At 42.0% G+C, this 18432-nt stretch overlaps 1 protein-coding gene across 1 annotated transcript in view; it reads left to right on the top strand.

The window, feature by feature from the left end:
* LOC102036145 (kinesin-like protein KIF13B) overlaps positions 1-15882 on the top strand; it is a gene marked incomplete at its 3' end in the record, with an annotated part of 85133 nt that extends 69251 nt beyond the window's left edge. Inside the window, exons 14-26 of the mRNA XM_014308625.1 lie at positions 1208-1342; positions 3372-3502; positions 4573-4659; positions 5290-5480; positions 6074-6284; positions 8153-8315; positions 9303-9449; positions 9894-10043; positions 10656-10784; positions 12050-12220; positions 13169-13326; positions 14321-14453; positions 15748-15882. Coding sequence (XP_014164100.1) covers positions 1208-1342; positions 3372-3502; positions 4573-4659; positions 5290-5480; positions 6074-6284; positions 8153-8315; positions 9303-9449; positions 9894-10043; positions 10656-10784; positions 12050-12220; positions 13169-13326; positions 14321-14453; positions 15748-15882 — 1941 coding nt within the window. The remainder of the gene's footprint in view (positions 1-1207; positions 1343-3371; positions 3503-4572; positions 4660-5289; positions 5481-6073; positions 6285-8152; positions 8316-9302; positions 9450-9893; positions 10044-10655; positions 10785-12049; positions 12221-13168; positions 13327-14320; positions 14454-15747) is intronic.
* Positions 15883-18432: the final 2550 nt, after the last annotated feature.

Here is an 18432-nt window from a genome sequence, read left to right on the forward strand (position 1 = left end):
GATCTTTGACATCACACTGCAGTTTCTCCTCTGTTCTTTGTTTTCTCTCTCTCTCTCACACACACACATGACTTTCCCTTACAAGGACATCATGTTGGTTTGTAAGCCTGTGTGGAGACAGGGAACAGAAAATCAAGAGCGAGTTGTGCCATTTCTTTGCAATTTTAATCTTGATTAGACCTGGTACAATTGAGCAGGGAATGATCCGGAATATTGTGACATACTCCGTTTTTAAATAAAAAGCACACTGATAGATAAAGATAAACATTCCAGGATTATTCCTACATTATCTGATCTCATTTTTTAAAAGTCTCAGCAGCACTGGGAAAGCACTGTAGGTCTCTTGTATGTTTTTTTACTTATTAATTTCACCCTCTCCTGTTTCTGCTTCCCCCAGTAATCCTGCGAGGACCCTCCTATATTTATTTCTAAGTTTTTTGTTGTTGTTGCTGCAGACAGCGAGTCTCACTTCAGTTTCTCTCTGCTCCTGGGAACAATTCTCAACTTTTTTATCCCAGTGGATTTTTTTTTTTTTGGTAGAAGAATCCCTTTCTGTTTCTAAGTCAGAAATGTTTAATGTTCCTTTTTCACTGTTCTGGTCTCACCCAAACCCTTTCCTTTGAGAGATGGACATTTTTGCACAGTAATGCTTTGTTAGGCATTTCTATGAAGTCTTTTGACAAGAACAAAACACCATCCAAAATGCTGCTATTCTTGTTCAGCAGGAAGTGTTCTTTGCATTACTTAAATAGCAGGTTGCCAGTTTTTTGTCATTTTGATTGCTCTGGAACAAAGGATAGACATGGAGCTTGCCTTGGCAAGGATTTAACTTAACTTCTTGCTTTTTAGCTGGAAAGGGAGAATAAAGGGCTCTAGAGATGGCTTTGTGGTAGCATTTTGCCGTTCCAGTGAGGTCATGGAGATGCTCTGCAGTGCTGCAGGAGGCTGCTCCCAGCTGCTTTCATTTCCCACCGGGAATATGGGAATGTGTGGGACCAAAGCACGGAGCCACAGGAGGAATCACAGATACCCCTGAGCAGAGCTTGGTACAACTGAACCTGCTGTGCCTCACCTGTTGCAGAAGAAAGAATTTCCTGTTCTAGAAGTATCAATCCATCATTTTTGCCTGGTGGCTCCTGCAGATGGGAATGGATTTCAGAATGTTTGGGCATCAGTCAGCTCAGTTTTGATGGCTGCTCTCTTCCAGGAGCGTCAGAAACAGCTGGAAAGCCTTGGCATATCCCTGCAGTCCTCTGGAATAAAAGTTGGGGATAATAAATGCTTCCTGGTTAATTTGAATGCAGATCCTGCTCTCAATGAACTCCTGGTGTACTATTTAAAGGTAAAAATACATCTTGGTATATAAAAATTTTGTAATTTCAGGCCTCTAATTCATTTGGCAGAGGTGTACTTGGAGAGTTCTATAAAACTGTATATCTAAAAATATTAAGGTTTTTATGAGTACAACCTTTTTATTTCAAATGTAATTCTGTGTAGCACAGGATAAGTTTGGGGATTTGATGTTTTTGTTTGTTTTAGTTTTCTTCGGCATTTTTTAGAAGAAATTTAGACATGTTCTTTTTGAGAAACTGTCTCCTGTTCTGGGATAAGGTTTTTTTGTTCATTGGGTTTTTTTATGTAAAATTTCACAAGCTTTTACCCATGAAATTGTGTTATATGAAAGTTGGGCATATCAGTAGTCAGCTTCTCTGTGTGTAGTCTAAATTCTGGCTGCTGTCTTCAGTTTATGAAATGCATTTTTAATCCTCTTCATGCAACTTGCCAGAAGTGAAAAACAAGTTCTGTTCTGCCTCAGCACTTCTGATGTGCAGACCCTTTTCTGATATTAACCATCAAACACATTATGTGACTTTTTCACTCTGTGCTGAAATATTTGGGCAGTTTATTGTGGCTTTTACACACTCTAGATGGAGGACTTAGGAGGAGAAGCAAGGTACAACCATTTTAAAGTCACATCTTGGAGTGCAAATTCTAAAAATTTTGCAGCGAATGTCAGCAGTTTGAGCTTCACATTAAATCATTCTGTTCCCTTTGAAGTGGGGTAGTAACTCTCAAAACAGCCACAAAATCAGCAATTAAGCTGAAAGATGGTTTTGGTTTAGTCAGTCTTAGGAAATATCTGATCCTCTTTTATATCAGCCGTCGTGGCTCTGCGATATCTCAATAGAAACAAAGGAAACATTTTTGCATGTTGTATCTGCTAAAAAAAGCACATTAAAAAGGAGAAAGGAGCTGAGGTTTTGGGGGAGGCCCAGACAACTTGCACATAAAAGTCCAGAGTGTGACTCAGCTGCTAAATCACTGACAGATACTGGGACAGATCCCACTTTGTCCCCGTGGTCACTGGGAACAAGGACAAGAGTGGGACAAAGCCTTTGCCCATCACTACCAACAGAAAGGTCTCAGGTGGTTCTTTGTTCTTTTCCTTTGAAAACTCCATGGGGTAGATTTTGTCTCCTTCAATTAATCTTTGTTATTTTTTTAATAAGTCAGATTTGTCTTTCTCCTGGGGAATTTTGGTGTAAAAATCCCTGTGCCTTGAAATTATTGTGATAAAATTTCTTGCAGCTGTTTTTCCTAAAATCCTGAGTTTTAACTCTCTTGTTTGTCAGAATATTCACACACTTTCTCTCTGAGCTCTGTGTGTGCACCAGGTCCTTCAAGTACTGAGGAACAACCTGAATTGACCTGTCTAAACTGTTAAATCTGTTTCTCAAAAATTGCTTGGAGATGCCTAAAAAAGAGATTTCTGTCCCAAAAGGAGGATCCAGCCTTAGCAGTGGTGGAGTCCCCATCCCTGGGGGGATTTAAAAGCCTTGTGCAGGTGGCACTTGGGGACATGGGGCAGTGGTGGCCTTGGCTGTGCTGGGGGATGCTTGGATGGTTTTAAAGTGTTTTTTCCAACCTCAGAAATTTGATTTGTGGGGTGATCCATCATCTTCCAGATCCCCCTCACCCTGAGTATCCAGGAATTTCCTGAGCTGTTGCTGATCTAGGTGGAACCTCCATAACCACCATGGATCAGCCACTGAGAGCCTCTCTAAATTCCTGCCTGAAGTCCTTTATTCCTTTGGCTTCTACAACATTCTGAGGCACTGGATTCCCCCATTAAATCAAAATTCCCTTCATTTTCACGTTTAACTGTTACCTGTAAACTTTCCTGCATTCTCCCTGCTTGTTATTGTGAGACAAAGAGTTGATTTTCTTCTCTTTTTCCCTCTAAGGGAAGTATTGAACAGCTGTGAAATTTTGGGACCAGATGACACAACACATCCAGAAGGAGAAAGGGTGAATTAGACCCAGTGAACCTCTGCAGTCCATCATTAACATCTGAATTAATTTTTCCCCAGGAGCACACATTAATAGGCTCAGACAACTCTCAAGATATCCAGCTGTGTGGAATGGGAATTCTTCCTGAGCACTGCATCATAGACATCACCCCAGAAGGCCAGGTTATGCTGACCCCACAAAAAAATACCAGGTGAAGGAATAAAATGCAGCCACAGCTGTTTGATACTTGTCATTTTATCCAGTATTTTATGATTCATGGTGCACAAAGATACTTGGAAAACAAACTTCTCTATCTCCTTCGTAATAGGAAAAATTCTGCTTTTACATTTTATTTGTCACCTGTTCCTCTGTCAACTCATGTTCCCTTCCAGTGGGATTTCTCTCAGGGAGGGTGTTTGTAGCCCAAATTTTTAAAGAGGAGATGAGTAAATTGCCTGTGCTTTCAGCAAGTAGATACTCGCTGATTTGCAGCTGTGTAGATGTAACTCCTATCAAAATTTGAATTAATTTTCTAGGAGATCTGTTGATATGCAAAGAGCTGCTGAAGCATTTGTTGCTTTATTCAATTAAGTAGCTCTACTTGAGAAGCAGCTGGCATATTCAGATTGATCACAAAATGACATGCAGAGTCAGCATCTCCAATAACTTATTGTTAATACACAAAATTCAAACTTTGCACATTTACCCTGATTTGTGGCTGATCCTGCTTAGAGCAGATTGGACTGAGTGACAACCTAAGATTCCCTTCAAATTTGAGTTATCCCACAATCCTATTTTCAAACTTAATCTGACTCTGAAATAAAAGTAGTTTCTGATTATTTTAATTAGTGTCTTTAAGCTGTTCATGTAGCAGAGGTGTCTATTGCCTTATTCAAATATTTCTGTTTTGTGTCTGTATTTCAGCACAGTGTGCAAGTGTTTTTTTCTAGTGACTTTGTTTTCTCAGGCTGCTCATTTTTAAGCTCTAATTTTACTCCCCAGACACAGCTGTAGTAATATCTGTCTAGTAATATCTGTAGTAATATCTGTCTAAATGTACTGAACTTCATGAGCTTAAGAGGTCAAAAGAAGCTGAATTTGAGGTGTGTATGAAACAGTACTTGGTAGATCAGTGAGTTTTCTGGGAATATTTTGCCTGTTTGCAATCCCTAAATCTCTTCTCCTACCTTTACTTGTTGCAGTAATGCAAGTAATTCTGGGAGGGGAAAAAAATGAAGCTTCATATAAAAATATTTACTTTAGGTTTTTGCCTTTTCCCAGGACATTTGTAAACGGATCTGCTGTCGTGTGTCCCATCCAGCTCCACCATGGAGACAGAATCCTGTGGGGAAACAACCACTTCTTCAGGTAACAAAAGTAATTACAGGAATTGTAAATTGACACCCACCTTGTTTTAGCTTAAGGTACAAGGAAAGATGGGGATTATAAAAGCAATACTGATGCTGGACTGGTTTTTAATGCTAAATGTTATTACAAGGTCACTGTGCTCTCTGTCCCCTGTAGTCCCAGCCACATCTGTGACCTTCCTGTATCAGACAGGATCACTGATAGATGTTTTCTGTTCAAGAGTGTGCTTTGAAACCCTCTGAAATACCTCAAAAATCAGTGAATTCGAATGATAATCTAAAATGTCATTGCTTTATTTCATGCTTAAAAGGAGAACCCACTATCACTTCATCATTGCCTCTAAATTATTTGGATGTGGAATGACTAAAAAATGTCATGATTATCTAAACTGTATTATTGGTAGCATGAGGTACTTAATTATGAGAATGTGGAATGGATTAATTAGTTTACCTTCTGCTCCTGTTTTTGCCCTGAGGAAAATTACACTCACAGGAGATCAATAAAATTTGAAAGGGAAAAACATCTTCTGATTTCGAGGCTCTACTGAACTTTAACAATATTTGAAAGCAACCCTGTGTTTCAGAGCTGAGCAATTTAATAGTCCTCTAAAAATTTTCCTCTTATTTAAAGGTTGAATTTGCCAAAGAAGAAGAAGAAGGCAGATCATGAGGAAGAGGAGCGGGACAACTCCATGAAGTGCAGCAACAGTGTGGAGCAGCTGGATATAGATGGAGACAATTCCAGTGAGGTGTCCAGTGAGATTAACTTCAGCTATGAGTATGCCCAGATGGAAGTCACCATGAAGGCTCTTGGTAGTAATGGTAAGGAGCCACAAAAAATTATTTGGAAATGTGTGCAAAATATGAGGATAACCACAGACCTTTTCCCTTATAACTTCCTTTTGGAGAATTTTTCTTGTGAATGACTCATCACAGTCATTTTTGTGCTTGAGGAGGGAAAAATAACCATGGCAGACTGTTTGGTTTGGCAGTTCTTGCTGAGGGGAAAGCCAAAAGTGGAATGCTGGTGGAACTGCAGTCTCAAATCGAAGTGTTTTCACTTGGCTGTTTATTTTTCTTAGGTTATGTCTCACCCAGGCATTAACTGCAGTGATTTCTGTCTCTGAAACCGTGTTTTTGAGTTTTTGTGGTCTTATGTAGCTGTCCCAGAATGACATTATTTTGGGAAATAGGAAGACTTTTTTTTTTTCCTCCAGCTTGGGCTTTTTCTTTTCTTAATTCACTTAAATCATCTGCCTTGTAAACATTTGTTTTGCTTCAGAATTCAGCAGCACTTTTTAAATACACGCTGCAACAAAACCAGAATCTCTCTTTTTACCCGATACCTGCGCTCACACCGTGCATCCAGGACGCTCCTCAGCATGGATTTTTGTTTATTTTCAAACTCTGCCTAGACCCAATGCAGTCAATCCTGCAAAGCCTGGAGCAGCAGCACGAGGAGGAGAAGAGATCAGCCCTGGAGAGGCAGAGGCTGATGTACGAGCACGAGCTGGAGCAGCTGCGGCGCCGGCTCTCGCCCGAGAAGCAGCATTTCCGCAGCATGGACAGGTTCTCCTTCCACTCCCCCAGTGCCCAGCAGCGCCTCAGGCAGTGGGCAGAGGAGAGGTGGGTACCCCCTGTGGCCATCAGGGGTGTTCAGTCAAATTTCTGCAGCAAATTTGGTAAAATTTTCGTTGTGCTGCGATTGCAGTGGATTTCTGTGAGGACTCGTGGCGGGGCTTGGGGAGGACATGGCCAAAATATTTATCTAAAAATCACAGAAGGGACATCAAAGACCATCCAGTTCCACCCCTGCCATGAGGAGGACACTTTCCACTATCCCAGTTTGCTCCAAGCCCCATCCAACCTGGCCTTGAACACCTCCAGAATAACCAAGCTTACAATGGTAGAAAATATGAGAAATAATGAGTTCCTGCTTTGTTATTAAGGACAAGCTCTATCCTGATCAGCAGCAAATTTAGCTAAAGATGAGGTGATTGGATGAAATTTTGAGGTTTCTGTGTGAGTTTGTTCTCTCATGGGTCATGGATGACTCAGCTGCTGGAAAGTTTTTCCCCTTGACTCAGATCCAGCTGTCTGACCTGGGCAGGTTCTGGCAAGCAGAAGAGTACAAATAAAAAAAAGGGAGTAAGAGGATGATACAAAGAATTTTAATCCACATAATTGTAAAAACCATTTAATAACCACAGAGGGGTCACTGTCCACTCTGCCTCTTCCTGGGTGATGGCACTGAGGTTATTTACTTCAGCCCCTAAATAATCTTTTCCACTATTGCTGTAAAAAACAGCAGCTGCAGGAGGAAGATGAAACTCTAAATAAATGAGTGTGGTAAAGACATTGTCATGAAAAATACAGATAGAAAAGCAACTTTGGAATTAAAAAATATTTCAGAGAGCCTGACAAGGTGCTAACTGTGTGCCTGGGATGTTTTGTGGCACCAGATTCCTGGGCTGCACAGTTGCCACTTTTTCTCACACTTGCCAGGAAGGCCAGTGAGCAAGTGGGTCATGACTGAATAAACCTTTCTCTGTAACATGGATCATCCACATCTGTGGTGGGAAAGCTCTGGAATGAGCCACACAAAAGCTGCCTGTTCAGCAGATGCATGGAGAAGTCTCCAAAGCCAGCAGCATCCTGATTTTCATATTGCTAAATTCATACAGATTGGGGAGGGGGGGAGATTCCCAGTTGAAATGCAATTTCATATGCCTGATTTTTGTGTTAAAAATGGTAGAATTATTTTGGTGTGAAGGGACCTGAAAGTCCTTCCAGTTCCACCCCCTGCCATGGGCAGGGACACTTTCCACTATCCCAGGGTGCTCCAAGCCCTGTCCAGCCTGGCCTTGGACACTGCCAGGGATCCAGGGGCAGCCACAGCTTCTCTGGGCATCCTGTGCCAGGGCCTCCCCACCTTCACAGGGAACAGTTCCTTCCCAATATCCCATCCATCCCTGCCCTCTGGCAGTGGGAAGCCATTCCCTGTGTCCTGCCCCTCCATCCCTTGTCCCCAGTCCCTCTCCAGCTCTCCTGGAGCCCCTTTAGGCTCTGGAAGGGGCTCTGAGCTCTCGCTGGATCCTTCTCTTCTCCAGGTGAGCACCCCCAGCGCTCCCAGCCTGGCTCCAGAGCAGAGGGGCTCCAGGTCTGGAGCAGCTCCTTGGCCTCCTCTGGACTCTCTCCATGTCCTCCCTCTGTTGGAAGCCCCAGAGCTGGACCCAAGGATGTTGTGTAGGGCGGTGTCCAAACCTTTTCACAAGTTCTGCTGAAGTCCAGGGCTTGTGAACATGAGGTTGCTCCTGGGTTTTCTGGAGGGGCTCACCTGTCCGATATTTGTAGCAGCCCCTCTATAATGTCACCTGTCCCCTCTCTCTTTAATCCTCACCCGCAAGCTCTCAGTTGCTTCCTCATCCATTTATTTTGCTTTTCATGAACCTCATGATTTTTCCTGTCTCCCCTTCCCATTCCCATTCTTCCAGGGAAGAAATGCTGACCCACAGCCTGAGGAAGCTGCGAGAGCAGATTGTGAAAGCCAATCTGTATGTGAGAGAAGCCAATTTTATTGGAGAGGAACTGGACAAGAGGACAGAGTACAAAGTGACCCTCCAGATCCCAGCTTCAAGCCTTAATGCCAACAGCAAGGTACAGTCACCCTGACTGATTTAAATGGTTGTTTAGTTTGTCCCTCAGTGTTCAGATTTCTTTGATTCTAATGGTTGAGTTAATTTTCCACTAATGTGCATTAAATACCTCTCTGCTACATCCTTATCTTATTTTATACCATGAAAATCCTATAATGTCCCTTAAAAGATAAATATTTGGTGCAAGACCTTTCCCCTGGTGTTGAAGTTCCCACTTGTTGTTGTTGCAGAGTGACAAAGTCTCTGCATGTTGGGTAACATCTATTGCAAGTGTTTACCATCCCTTTGTGGACATTTGACTTTGCATCATCCCACTGAGCTGTGAAAATTCTGCCATCCCCATTATGGAGGGAGGAACTGGAGCAGAGAGGATTTGGATTATTTGTTCCCAGGCGTCTTAGAAATTTTGGAAGGAGGGATCTGAACCCAGACTTCTGTGTCTCAGGCTGGCAACTGAAGCTGGTGTTATTTTTTGAAGCCCAAACAATATTTTGGTGATACTCAGACTGTCTTTAGTACAGCAGATGGATTTTATTCCAGGATTATAATTTTTGTCAGTTGTTTCAGAAGTTTTTCTCACAGTCTTCTGGGGAAGACACATCCAGAAACAGGGTGATAAAGGGGGTTAAGTGTCTGCACTAGTTGAAAGTTGCAGGCAGTTGTAATTTTAGCTGGAGCTCCAGGCCTGCTCTGACTTGAGGGTATTTGTGAAATACTTAAATGTTCCCATTTCTAACACTTATGCAAGGTGAAAATCCATGGAAAGCAGTGCCTGTAGCTGTGATTACACTGCCCAGTTAAAATGAACACCAATACACTGTGACAGCTGAACTCAGAGCCTGTCACACTTGGATTTGGCTGCTCAAGCCAGAATAAAAAAAAGAACAGACTTTTCCCAAAGATATTCTCAAGTTTTTGTTAGTTTTAAACTCTTCTTTCACTGTTGTGACACGAATTCCTTCTTGGCATCCCTTTAATTGTTTCACAGAGAGGTGCAATTCTCAGTGAGCCTGCAATCCAGGTGAGGAGGAAAGGGAAGGGCAAACAGATCTGGTCACTGGAAAAGCTGGAAAATCGACTGGTGGATATGAGGGACCTCTACCAGGAATGGAAAGACTGTGAGGAAGACAATCCAGTAAGTAAAAGGTCCTCCTGTAATTACATTCCTGTTACATTTTCAGGAGGATTGTTGGGTGCAGGTGGGGAGGGAATATGCAAAGAGCTGAGTTTCCCTGAGGTTTTACTTTTCGTAGTACTGAATTGATGCTCAGCATTTCATTAACCCTTATCTTGTCACTCTGATCCCTGGCTGCATGCATAGTTTGATGAGGGAATGTGACACACAATAGGAAGCTGCAGGTGACACAACAGCAGTTAATGTTCAGGAATCTGGCAAAGTTAAGGAGGACTTGCTCAGGACAGGCCTTACTCAAAATAAAATTCATTTCCATTCTTCTTGATATCTAATCTGGTCTCTTGCTTGAGTCCCTTTTTCTTTCCCTGGGCTGGTTGTGCAACACTTTGAGAAGTGTTTCCTGGGGGGTTTGGTTTCCTGACAGGACTCTGGATTTGCTTGCAGGTGATGAGAGCTTATTTCAGGAGAGCTGATCCCTTCTACGAGGAGCAGGAGAACCACAGCCTTATTGGAGTGGCCAATGTTTTCCTTGAGTGCCTGTTCTATGATGTGAAGCTTCAATATGCTGTTCCAATCATCAATCAGAAGGGAGAGGTTTGTCATTCTTTAAAATCTATCCTTACCCAGCTGTGTAATTACAGCCTGTGGATCTCACTACCAGCACGGAGTAGATAATTTCCAGTTTCATGTGTTCAAGGTCTTCTCTAACAGTGTGGAATTGTGTAAATCCCATAATATTTTACTGGAGTTTTCAGACAGCTCTGAATCCCAGCAAGGTGATTGTGAAAGGAGAAAGCTTCCTGAGGGAAATAGCCCAAAATAAGTCCTTAGGATGAGCTGTAGCTCCACTGGTTTCACTGCCTGCCATCAAGAAAATAGGTTCTTAAATATATTCTGTAAGAACGACTTCAAAGGCAGCAGAGCACACCAGGCAACATTCTCCATGCTCCGCATCAAGTGTGCACTTTGCAGACCCTCCAGAGACTGATTTGAAGGTGAAGTTGTTCCCTAAGTCACCCCAGTGTCTGATTTCTTTATGGTTTTTGCGACAAAGGCGTTTTGATTCTTGCTCCAAAGTGTTCTTCACATAGTGCAACAAATGCAGAGTGCATAAAGGAGTGAAGTGTTGGCTGCTTACAACCTGGGAGAGGGTGAACCTGTCACTGTTTTCTGGCACACAAATAACTCTGATTCCTGCCCTGCCAGGTTTCAGGTCGTCTCCACGTGGAAGTTGTTCGAGTGAGTGGGGAAATCGATGACAGGCTGGTGGGAGGTGAGGACAGTCCTGACTACTCAAATGAAAATGACCTCCCAGAGAGAAAACTGGTCTGCAGGGTGAGTTCCAGGTGTCTCCCAACCTCTGACCAACCTTTTCTCTTCCCATCCTGAGTCAGAAAGAAATCCTTGGCTTCTGGACATTGGATGTCTTCTCTTTGTAACCTTATTTTGTTTATGGAATGGCTGAAGTAACACAAGATAATTAGTTGGGGTTTGTTCCTTTCATTAACTGCATTAATATGCCAAAGGCTCACCCATTTTCTTGGAATGCAGGGAAGGTCTTTGTATTAGGATTGGCACTGCAATACCCAGTTCAAGAATATCTTGCAGAATCAAGAATAACTGCAGAATCCAGTCAAGAGATGGGAGATAAACTCCCATCATTCTAGGAATCATTATCTCTTAATATTTCTGTTTCTCTCAATATTTCTTTCTCTGAATATTAAATATTTTATAAAATATGTACAGTGTGTTTATTACTGTTAGTAATGAAAAGAAAATTAGTAGGAAGCATTTACTAACGGTTCTGTGATAGTAAAACTACAAGCTACAGGTAAGAAAAGAAAGGCAAAAAACATTAGAGGGAGTGGTCCCCAGCCTTGCTGACTTCTGGAAAGTTTGAACAGTTTGGGAGAAATTGTGCTTTTTCCCCCCCACCTTTTATCCTGTCCCATAGAGCTCCAGTGCTTACAAGCAGAATGGGGCATTTTGGCAAAAAATACTCCTGCCAGATCCTGAGGGTCATACTGCAGAAGTCCAACTCATTTGGTCTTAATTTGACAAATATGATGGCTTTGTTTAGATCAGAATAAGAATTCACAACGTTTTGTTTCTATTTGGCATTGATTTGATGAGAGGACAGGTTTATTTTGCATTCTTTGGGGTTGATTTTAGGTTATTTCCAGCATCACAGAATAAGAACAAGTAGTATCTTAAACCAAGGATTTTTTGAGCTTAAAGGAGCCACTGGAAAGATGAGATTTTTATAGTATTCCTCTTCAATTGCAATGGGTTTGGTGCATTTCACCATTAAAAATGAGCAGAATGTCCCTTCCAGGAAATATGAGCCTGGTGACATCTAGTGACTGTCCTCAGCTGCTGCACTCCAAATATTGTCTCCAATGAGTATCAGTGCAGAAATTTTATTTGCTGAATTGTTTTTGGTTTGCTGTTCTTTTTTTTTTTTTTAATGTTCTTACTTATTTTTTCCGTTCTTATTTTTTTTTTGTCCTTTGCAGTGGAACATTTTTCTGCCAGGTGATGTTTTTAATTCCATGCCTGATGAATAAGTGCTTTTCATTTCTTTCTCACCTCCTTTCCAGATTAAAATACTTCAAGCTACAGGTTTGCCACAGCACCTGTCCAACTTTGTGTTCTGCAAATACACATTCTGGGATCAAGTGGAGCCAGTTATTGTTGCACCTGAGGTGGATCCTTCCCAGTCTTCCATCAGCAAGGAGCCACGGTGCATGGTTGTCTTTGACCACTGCAATGTAATTTCTTTTTCTGTTGTATTCATTAAGCTGTAAGGCAGGCAAAAAAAAGCAGTTTTAGTTTATGTAGCAGTTTTATCTGCCTCTTTTCTCACATTTTATTTCATGATGCCCTAATACCATTTTTAGTGTTGATACACTATTTTTTTTAATAAGAACTCAAATGTCTTCAGAGTCCATTTAAGTTTGATTCTTCTGCACTGGTCATTTGTACAAAAATCACTGAAGGTGAAGTGAGTTAATAAAGGAAAATATCAGTTCATCTGAGACACTAATATTGGAATTTATCCACAGTAAAATTCACTGTGGATGAGGGATATTTATCTGAGGTTATATGATGTCACTAACTGAGCTGATCACTCTAAACTCTGATGAAATGAAGAGCAATGTTCCAATTCTGAGACATGAGGATGCTGTAGATGCTGAAGTTGGGTTGTTAGAGGTCGGAACAGACCATTTAGGACAGACTCTTTCTTCCCACTGGCTTTGGAGCAGCTGAGCAGAGGCATTTTGTAGAGACATCTAAAGTCAGCTTGGATGAATCTCAGCCAAATCACCCCAGCTGTCATGGTGTTCTAGCACTTCTCATCACACTGGGCAATTTATTCCTCTTCCCATTTGTGAAATGGATGTAACACCTTCTGATGAGTTTTGATTTTCTGATTCTGAGCATTGCAACATATGCTTTGATTTTTTTCTGAGCCATTGGCTCAGGGCTTGCAACAGCCTGTGGTCATTTTTCAGCTCCTTATAGACTTTAATCTTTGGAAAATCACATTTCTTTGACCTGCCTCCTGATTTTACAAACTGAGCCAACACTTCTTTTCCCCTGGATTGTGTCTTGGGAACCAGGGGGATTTTACTAAATGCTTTTATTAAAGTCAAGGCAGTAAAATCTCCCAGCCTGAGTCTTGTAGTCACACTTACCAACTGATTTGTCCTTTCCAGGAGGTTTCTGTGAATATTTCTGAAGACTTCATGGAACATCTTTATGATGGTGCTTTGGCCATCGAAGTTTATGGGCACAAGCAGAGTGGGGACCGAAAAAACCCAGCCCTGTGGGATTTGGGAATAATTCAAGCCAAAACACGCAGCCTTCGGGACAGGTACGTGTGGGAAGTACATCTCTGGTTTGGAATTTGGGAAGAGTCACCATCTGAGGTGCCCAGTTTTGAAGCAGGTTTGGGGTAAGGAGTCAGATTCTGAGCTGAAGGCAACTGGATGACTCCAGTTCATTCCTGGCTGTGAAATTCCATCTCTGTTATGCTGCCACTGGAAAAGTTTTATTCCTTATTACCTCAGTTTGGATTAATATGCAATATTATAGAAATTCAGGCTGCAGGGAGATGTTTTTTGTTTGCTGGCGCCATTTGATGTCCCCAAAGTAATCTCTTAGTAGCATTTTCTTAAATGTGAGTTGTTTTGCTTCTTCAATTAGAAGGCAGCTCTGCATCTTAATTTATTGGCAGTTACTTTTCTTTTTACTTGCAGCTTAATCTTACATTGACTATTAAGCTGCATATAAGGAAATTTAAAATAAAAGTCAGGGAAATATGGCAAAGAGGGAAAAGGATGCTCTAAAATAGTGGGTTATGTTTGGTAGCTAAGTAGTGAGCACCTCTATCCTTTTTAATTTTGAAGTTCTACAAAAATGGCTGCTTCTTATTAAGCTCTGGGAAGAGTTGGAGAGAAGGCAGTGATATGAAGGAGGTCAGGAAAGTGCTCTGAATTTTGAGAGCTTGTGAGACAATGTCATATTTCATTCTTCTGTCTTCCATCTCAGCCTGATTGCCCTGACAACACTGAGCTTCTGTGGCAGGAGTTGAGACCAGAGCTTAAATGTGGAATTGGGGTTTGTATTGGAATCAGGAAAAGGCTTATTTCTGATGTTTGACTAAAATAGCTGTCAGGAAAATTTAGAAGCTCTGCACAGCTGGTACCTGTGTGCTCACAAATGGTGCATTTTTTGCAGCAGTTGTTGCTCCTTCAGTCTGCGCTGTAAGCTCAGTGTTTTGGTGTTTTAATTCCTTTTTTTTGGGGGGGGGGGGGGGGAAAACATCCAAAGAGAAGAAACAACCCAGTCCATGGCTTGTTCTGCAGGTGGAGCGAGGTGACGCGCAAAGTGGAGCTGTGGGTTCAGATCCTGGAGCTCAATGAGAACGGGGAGTACTGCCCAGTGGAGGTGACCCCTGCCAAGGACGTCAGCACAGGAGGCATCTTCCAGCTCAGACAGGTGAGGTGGCACTGGCAGGGTTCCAGCTGTGCCAAAAACACATGGGGAGCTTTGCTCTGGGCGTCCAAGGAAGTGTCAAGCTTAGGTGCAAAATGTGATGTTGTGGAAAACAGATGGAAAGTGGCAGACTCAGCTTAAAGTTGATCAAAGCCCTCCCTGTAACCTTTTTGCTCTGTCCTGTGCCAGCAGCTGGCAGAAGGGACATCAGTCTCCACTGAGCTTCATCATTTTTTAAAGAGGTCCAAGAATTCTCTTTTATTTGAACCTTCCGGCCACGCACTCCTTTGTTCAGGAGACATCTTCGAGCACAGACAGGTGGGGTGGCACAGGCAGGGCTCCAGCTGTGCCAGAAACACCTGGGCAGCTTTGCTTTGGGTGGCCAAGGAAGTGTCAGGTGCAAAATATGATGTTGTGGAAAACAGATGGAATGCAGGAGACAGAGCAAAACTCAGCTTAAAGATGATCAAAGCCCTCCCTGTAACCTTTTTGCTCTGTCCTGTGCCAGCAGCTGGCAGAAGGGACATCAGTCTCCACTGAAGTTCATCATTTTTTAAAGAGGTCCGAGAGTTCTCTTTTATTTGATCCTTCCAGTCACGCACTCCTTTGTTCTTTGAATTCTACCTGCTTTAAATTGTTAATGCTTAACTGAGCAGCTCACATTTTTAAAATGATGAGCCATTGATAAGCTGCTGCCCAAAGAACACGAGGAATCAGTAAAAGTTAGATACAGGCTGCTCCTCTGACCTCACCAACTCCTTTGATTTTTATTTTAATTTTCTTTTTTTTAAATTTACTTCTTTTCCCCTTACAGTTTTAGTAAGGAGCAGATGCTTTGCTGCACTGATACCATCAGTGAGTCAGAATTTTCAGCCAAGGAGAGCAGAGCCAGAAAAAGTTCACTGAAATTCCAGTAGCTCACCAAATTAGACTATTTGCTCTCCTCTTTTGTAGGTGGGAAGAAGATCCCATTTTCTGCCTTCAAAAGTATTTAAAAAAAATCCTATAAGAGTATGTTTGAAAACCCTCCATAAAAGTAAACTGGAGAGCTGCTGAATGCTGAACTTTTATTTCTCTCTGTAAATTCATAAATTCTGTAAATATAAATCCTTGCAACAGAAGGGGGATCTCCTAAACCCTGGGTCATTGGGATTGCAGTGCTTTGTTCTTCCCAAAAGATAAATTAATTCTCCTTGCCAATAGCTGCCAGTAGAGGTCTCTCTGGAATTAAACTTTCAACACTTTATATTCTTTTTTTTTTTTAAACAAGCATTTCAATTTGTTCTTTTTTGGGCAGGGGCAATCTCGACGAATCCAGGTTGAAGTGAAATCTGTGCAGGAATCTGGGACCTTGCCGCTGATGGAGGAATCCATATTATCTGTTGGTGTTGGCTGTGTTCAAATAAAACATGTCAAGTCACAAAATTATCAGGTAAAACTCTGAATATTTACTGTCAGCTATTTCCAAGAGCTGGAAAGCATCAAGGGAATCATTTCCAATGGCAAAAATAACACTTGTAAGATGTTTTGTGTCTCTTCTGGTTTTGGTTGGGATTTTTTTCCTATCTTTGAAAGCAGCACAGCCTTAACACACTCAAAGAAGAAAATAATATGCAAATATTCCTAAAATCCATTAGGAGTTTTTTGTGTAGTCTTTACTTCAAATATTAGACATGGAAAGCAATATTAAGTAAGTATTCAAAACAAAAATTAATTTAAAGTTTTCAAATTTAAAATTCAAATTCAAATAAACCAGTGCAACATATATTTAGATAGTGTCAAATCCCAAATGTTAGAATTCCAGGAAGCACTTGTGGCCCACAGTAGATGTTGGGCAGTTCTTGGACAGTCTCATACAAACTGCACCCCATGTGCATCCCTCTGTTTTTAGGGATTGTCTTCTTGCAGTGCTCCTGTGAGTTTCTGGTGCACTTTGACTTTTTCCCCCTCAACAGGTAAATGAGAATTCAGTGACTCCCTGGAGCTGGCAAAGCCAAAATCTGGTGCAGCAGGACAGGTCTCTGGACTTGTTTGATTTGAGACAAGGCCAGCTAAGTGGAAAAGTAGGAGATGTCTCAAAACATTTACCCTATTGACAGTTGATGATCCAATCCATGTCTGCTCCCCTATTTTTGCTTAATCTGGCTGGCTTTTCCTTTGAGCTCTGAAGTACTTGGGGTTTCTGTTGTCTCCTAACCTGGGCAGTCCTTTCCTATTGTGTGTCTGGGGTACAAGAAGGGGAATTTTTCCACATTTTCTGCAGCACCCTGGGCAGATTGTTCCTGTTATTCCCCATGATGTTCCTGCTGGCTCTCCATGCAGCTTTTCCATCACAGCAGCCCCTGATACCCACATTTCCTTCCTATAAAGCCAGGAAACTCCTGAATGGAGGAAGTTTCTCTCCTAGGAAAGCATGATTGATTCTTGCAGTTTTTCCTTGACCCACAACCTACAAGTGACCCTTTCAGCCTGTTTTGTAGGGAGAATTCCCAGGGGAACATCCTGTCTGCCTCACCTTATTTATTCCCCAGAGAATTCCTGATCCACTGACCAGTTCCAGACTTATCCCACAGAGCTGGCAGTCCCCAAAATAGTACATTCTATCAAGGAGAAAGACTTCAGCTCAACTTGAGAGAGAGAAACCAGTGAGTTATGCCTGACACTGATAACCCTCATGGGAAAGGGCCATTGAAAATCAGATTTTATGAGTCCTGTTGCTTACAATAGGCTTTGGACATCAGCACCTGGATATTTAGTCCCCTTATTATCATTTCTCTTATCTCAGGTAAATCAGGTATCTGTGGAATGTGAAAGATTTTCTAAAGACCTTGAACTAAGGAAATGCCTCTTCTCCGTGGCTTTTTAATTTTAGCTTAGCTAAGTTTTTGCTTTCATGATAAAGGTAGAAAAGTAGGCTCTGGTGGCTCGTTATTGCTTAACTAGATAGGTAATAACTCCCTGAGGATTGGAGCCCCCATTCATTTTCCATTCCCTGTGAGGAGGAGCAGTTGTGCTCATTGCAAATGGCTGTGCTTGGGATGAAGGTCAAGAGTTAAAAGTGGGAAAATAATGGGAATAAAAGGTTGAAAATCTGCATTGTCACTCCTGGTGTGGCTGCTGTTCTAATTCTCTTAATAATTGCAGTAGATTTTTACAGTTCTTCTCCTTTGCAGCAAAGTTACCTTCAATTATTTGGACACACCTCAGTTTTGGGGGCAGTTCTGGGCCCCCCATGACAGGAGAGACCCTGAGGGGCTGGAGAGTGTCCAGGGAAGGGAATGGAGCTGGGGAGGGGGCTGGAGCACCAGGAGGGGCTGAGGGAGCTGGGAAAGGGGCTCAGCCTGGAGAAAACAAGGCTCCAGAGGAAATTTTCTTCTCTGGAATTCCCTGACAGGAAGGGGCAGTCGGGTGGGATTGGGGTTTCTGTTGGGGTACAGGGACAGGATGAGAGGGAACAGCCTTAAATCATGCCAGAGGAGGCTCAGGTTGGATATTTGGAACAATTCCTTGATGGAAAGGGTTGTCCAGCCCTGGCACATCTGCCCAGGACAGTTGTTGAGTCCCCATCCCTGGAAGTGTTAAAAAAACCTGTGGATGTGGCACTTGAGGTTCAGTGCTGACCATGGTGGTGGTGCTGGTTGATGGTTGGACTCAATGGTCTTAAAAGTCTTTTTCAGCCTTAACAGTTCTGGGATTCTGTACCAGACTTTGATTTTTCAGCACTTGATGAAACACTTAAATCCTAGAGGTAAAACAGCATTTTTCTTTGCTGTCCAGGATCAACAGGTTTTAAGGTGTTTCTCCTGTTTCTTTCTTATATTCCACTTTCTCTCAATTATTAAGACTTCTGATAGTTAACATTACTATGAATTTTTCCATTAGAATTATTGGATTGTTCTGGTTGTTGTTTAGATGAGATGATATCAGCAAATCTTTGGGATGTCAGTGGGTTTTAATTCTGTGACCATTGCTAAACTCAGAC

Source organism: Geospiza fortis, unplaced genomic scaffold (genome assembly GCF_000277835.1).
Source record: "Geospiza fortis unplaced genomic scaffold, GeoFor_1.0 scaffold106, whole genome shotgun sequence".
NCBI lineage: Eukaryota > Metazoa > Chordata > Aves > Passeriformes > Thraupidae > Geospiza > Geospiza fortis.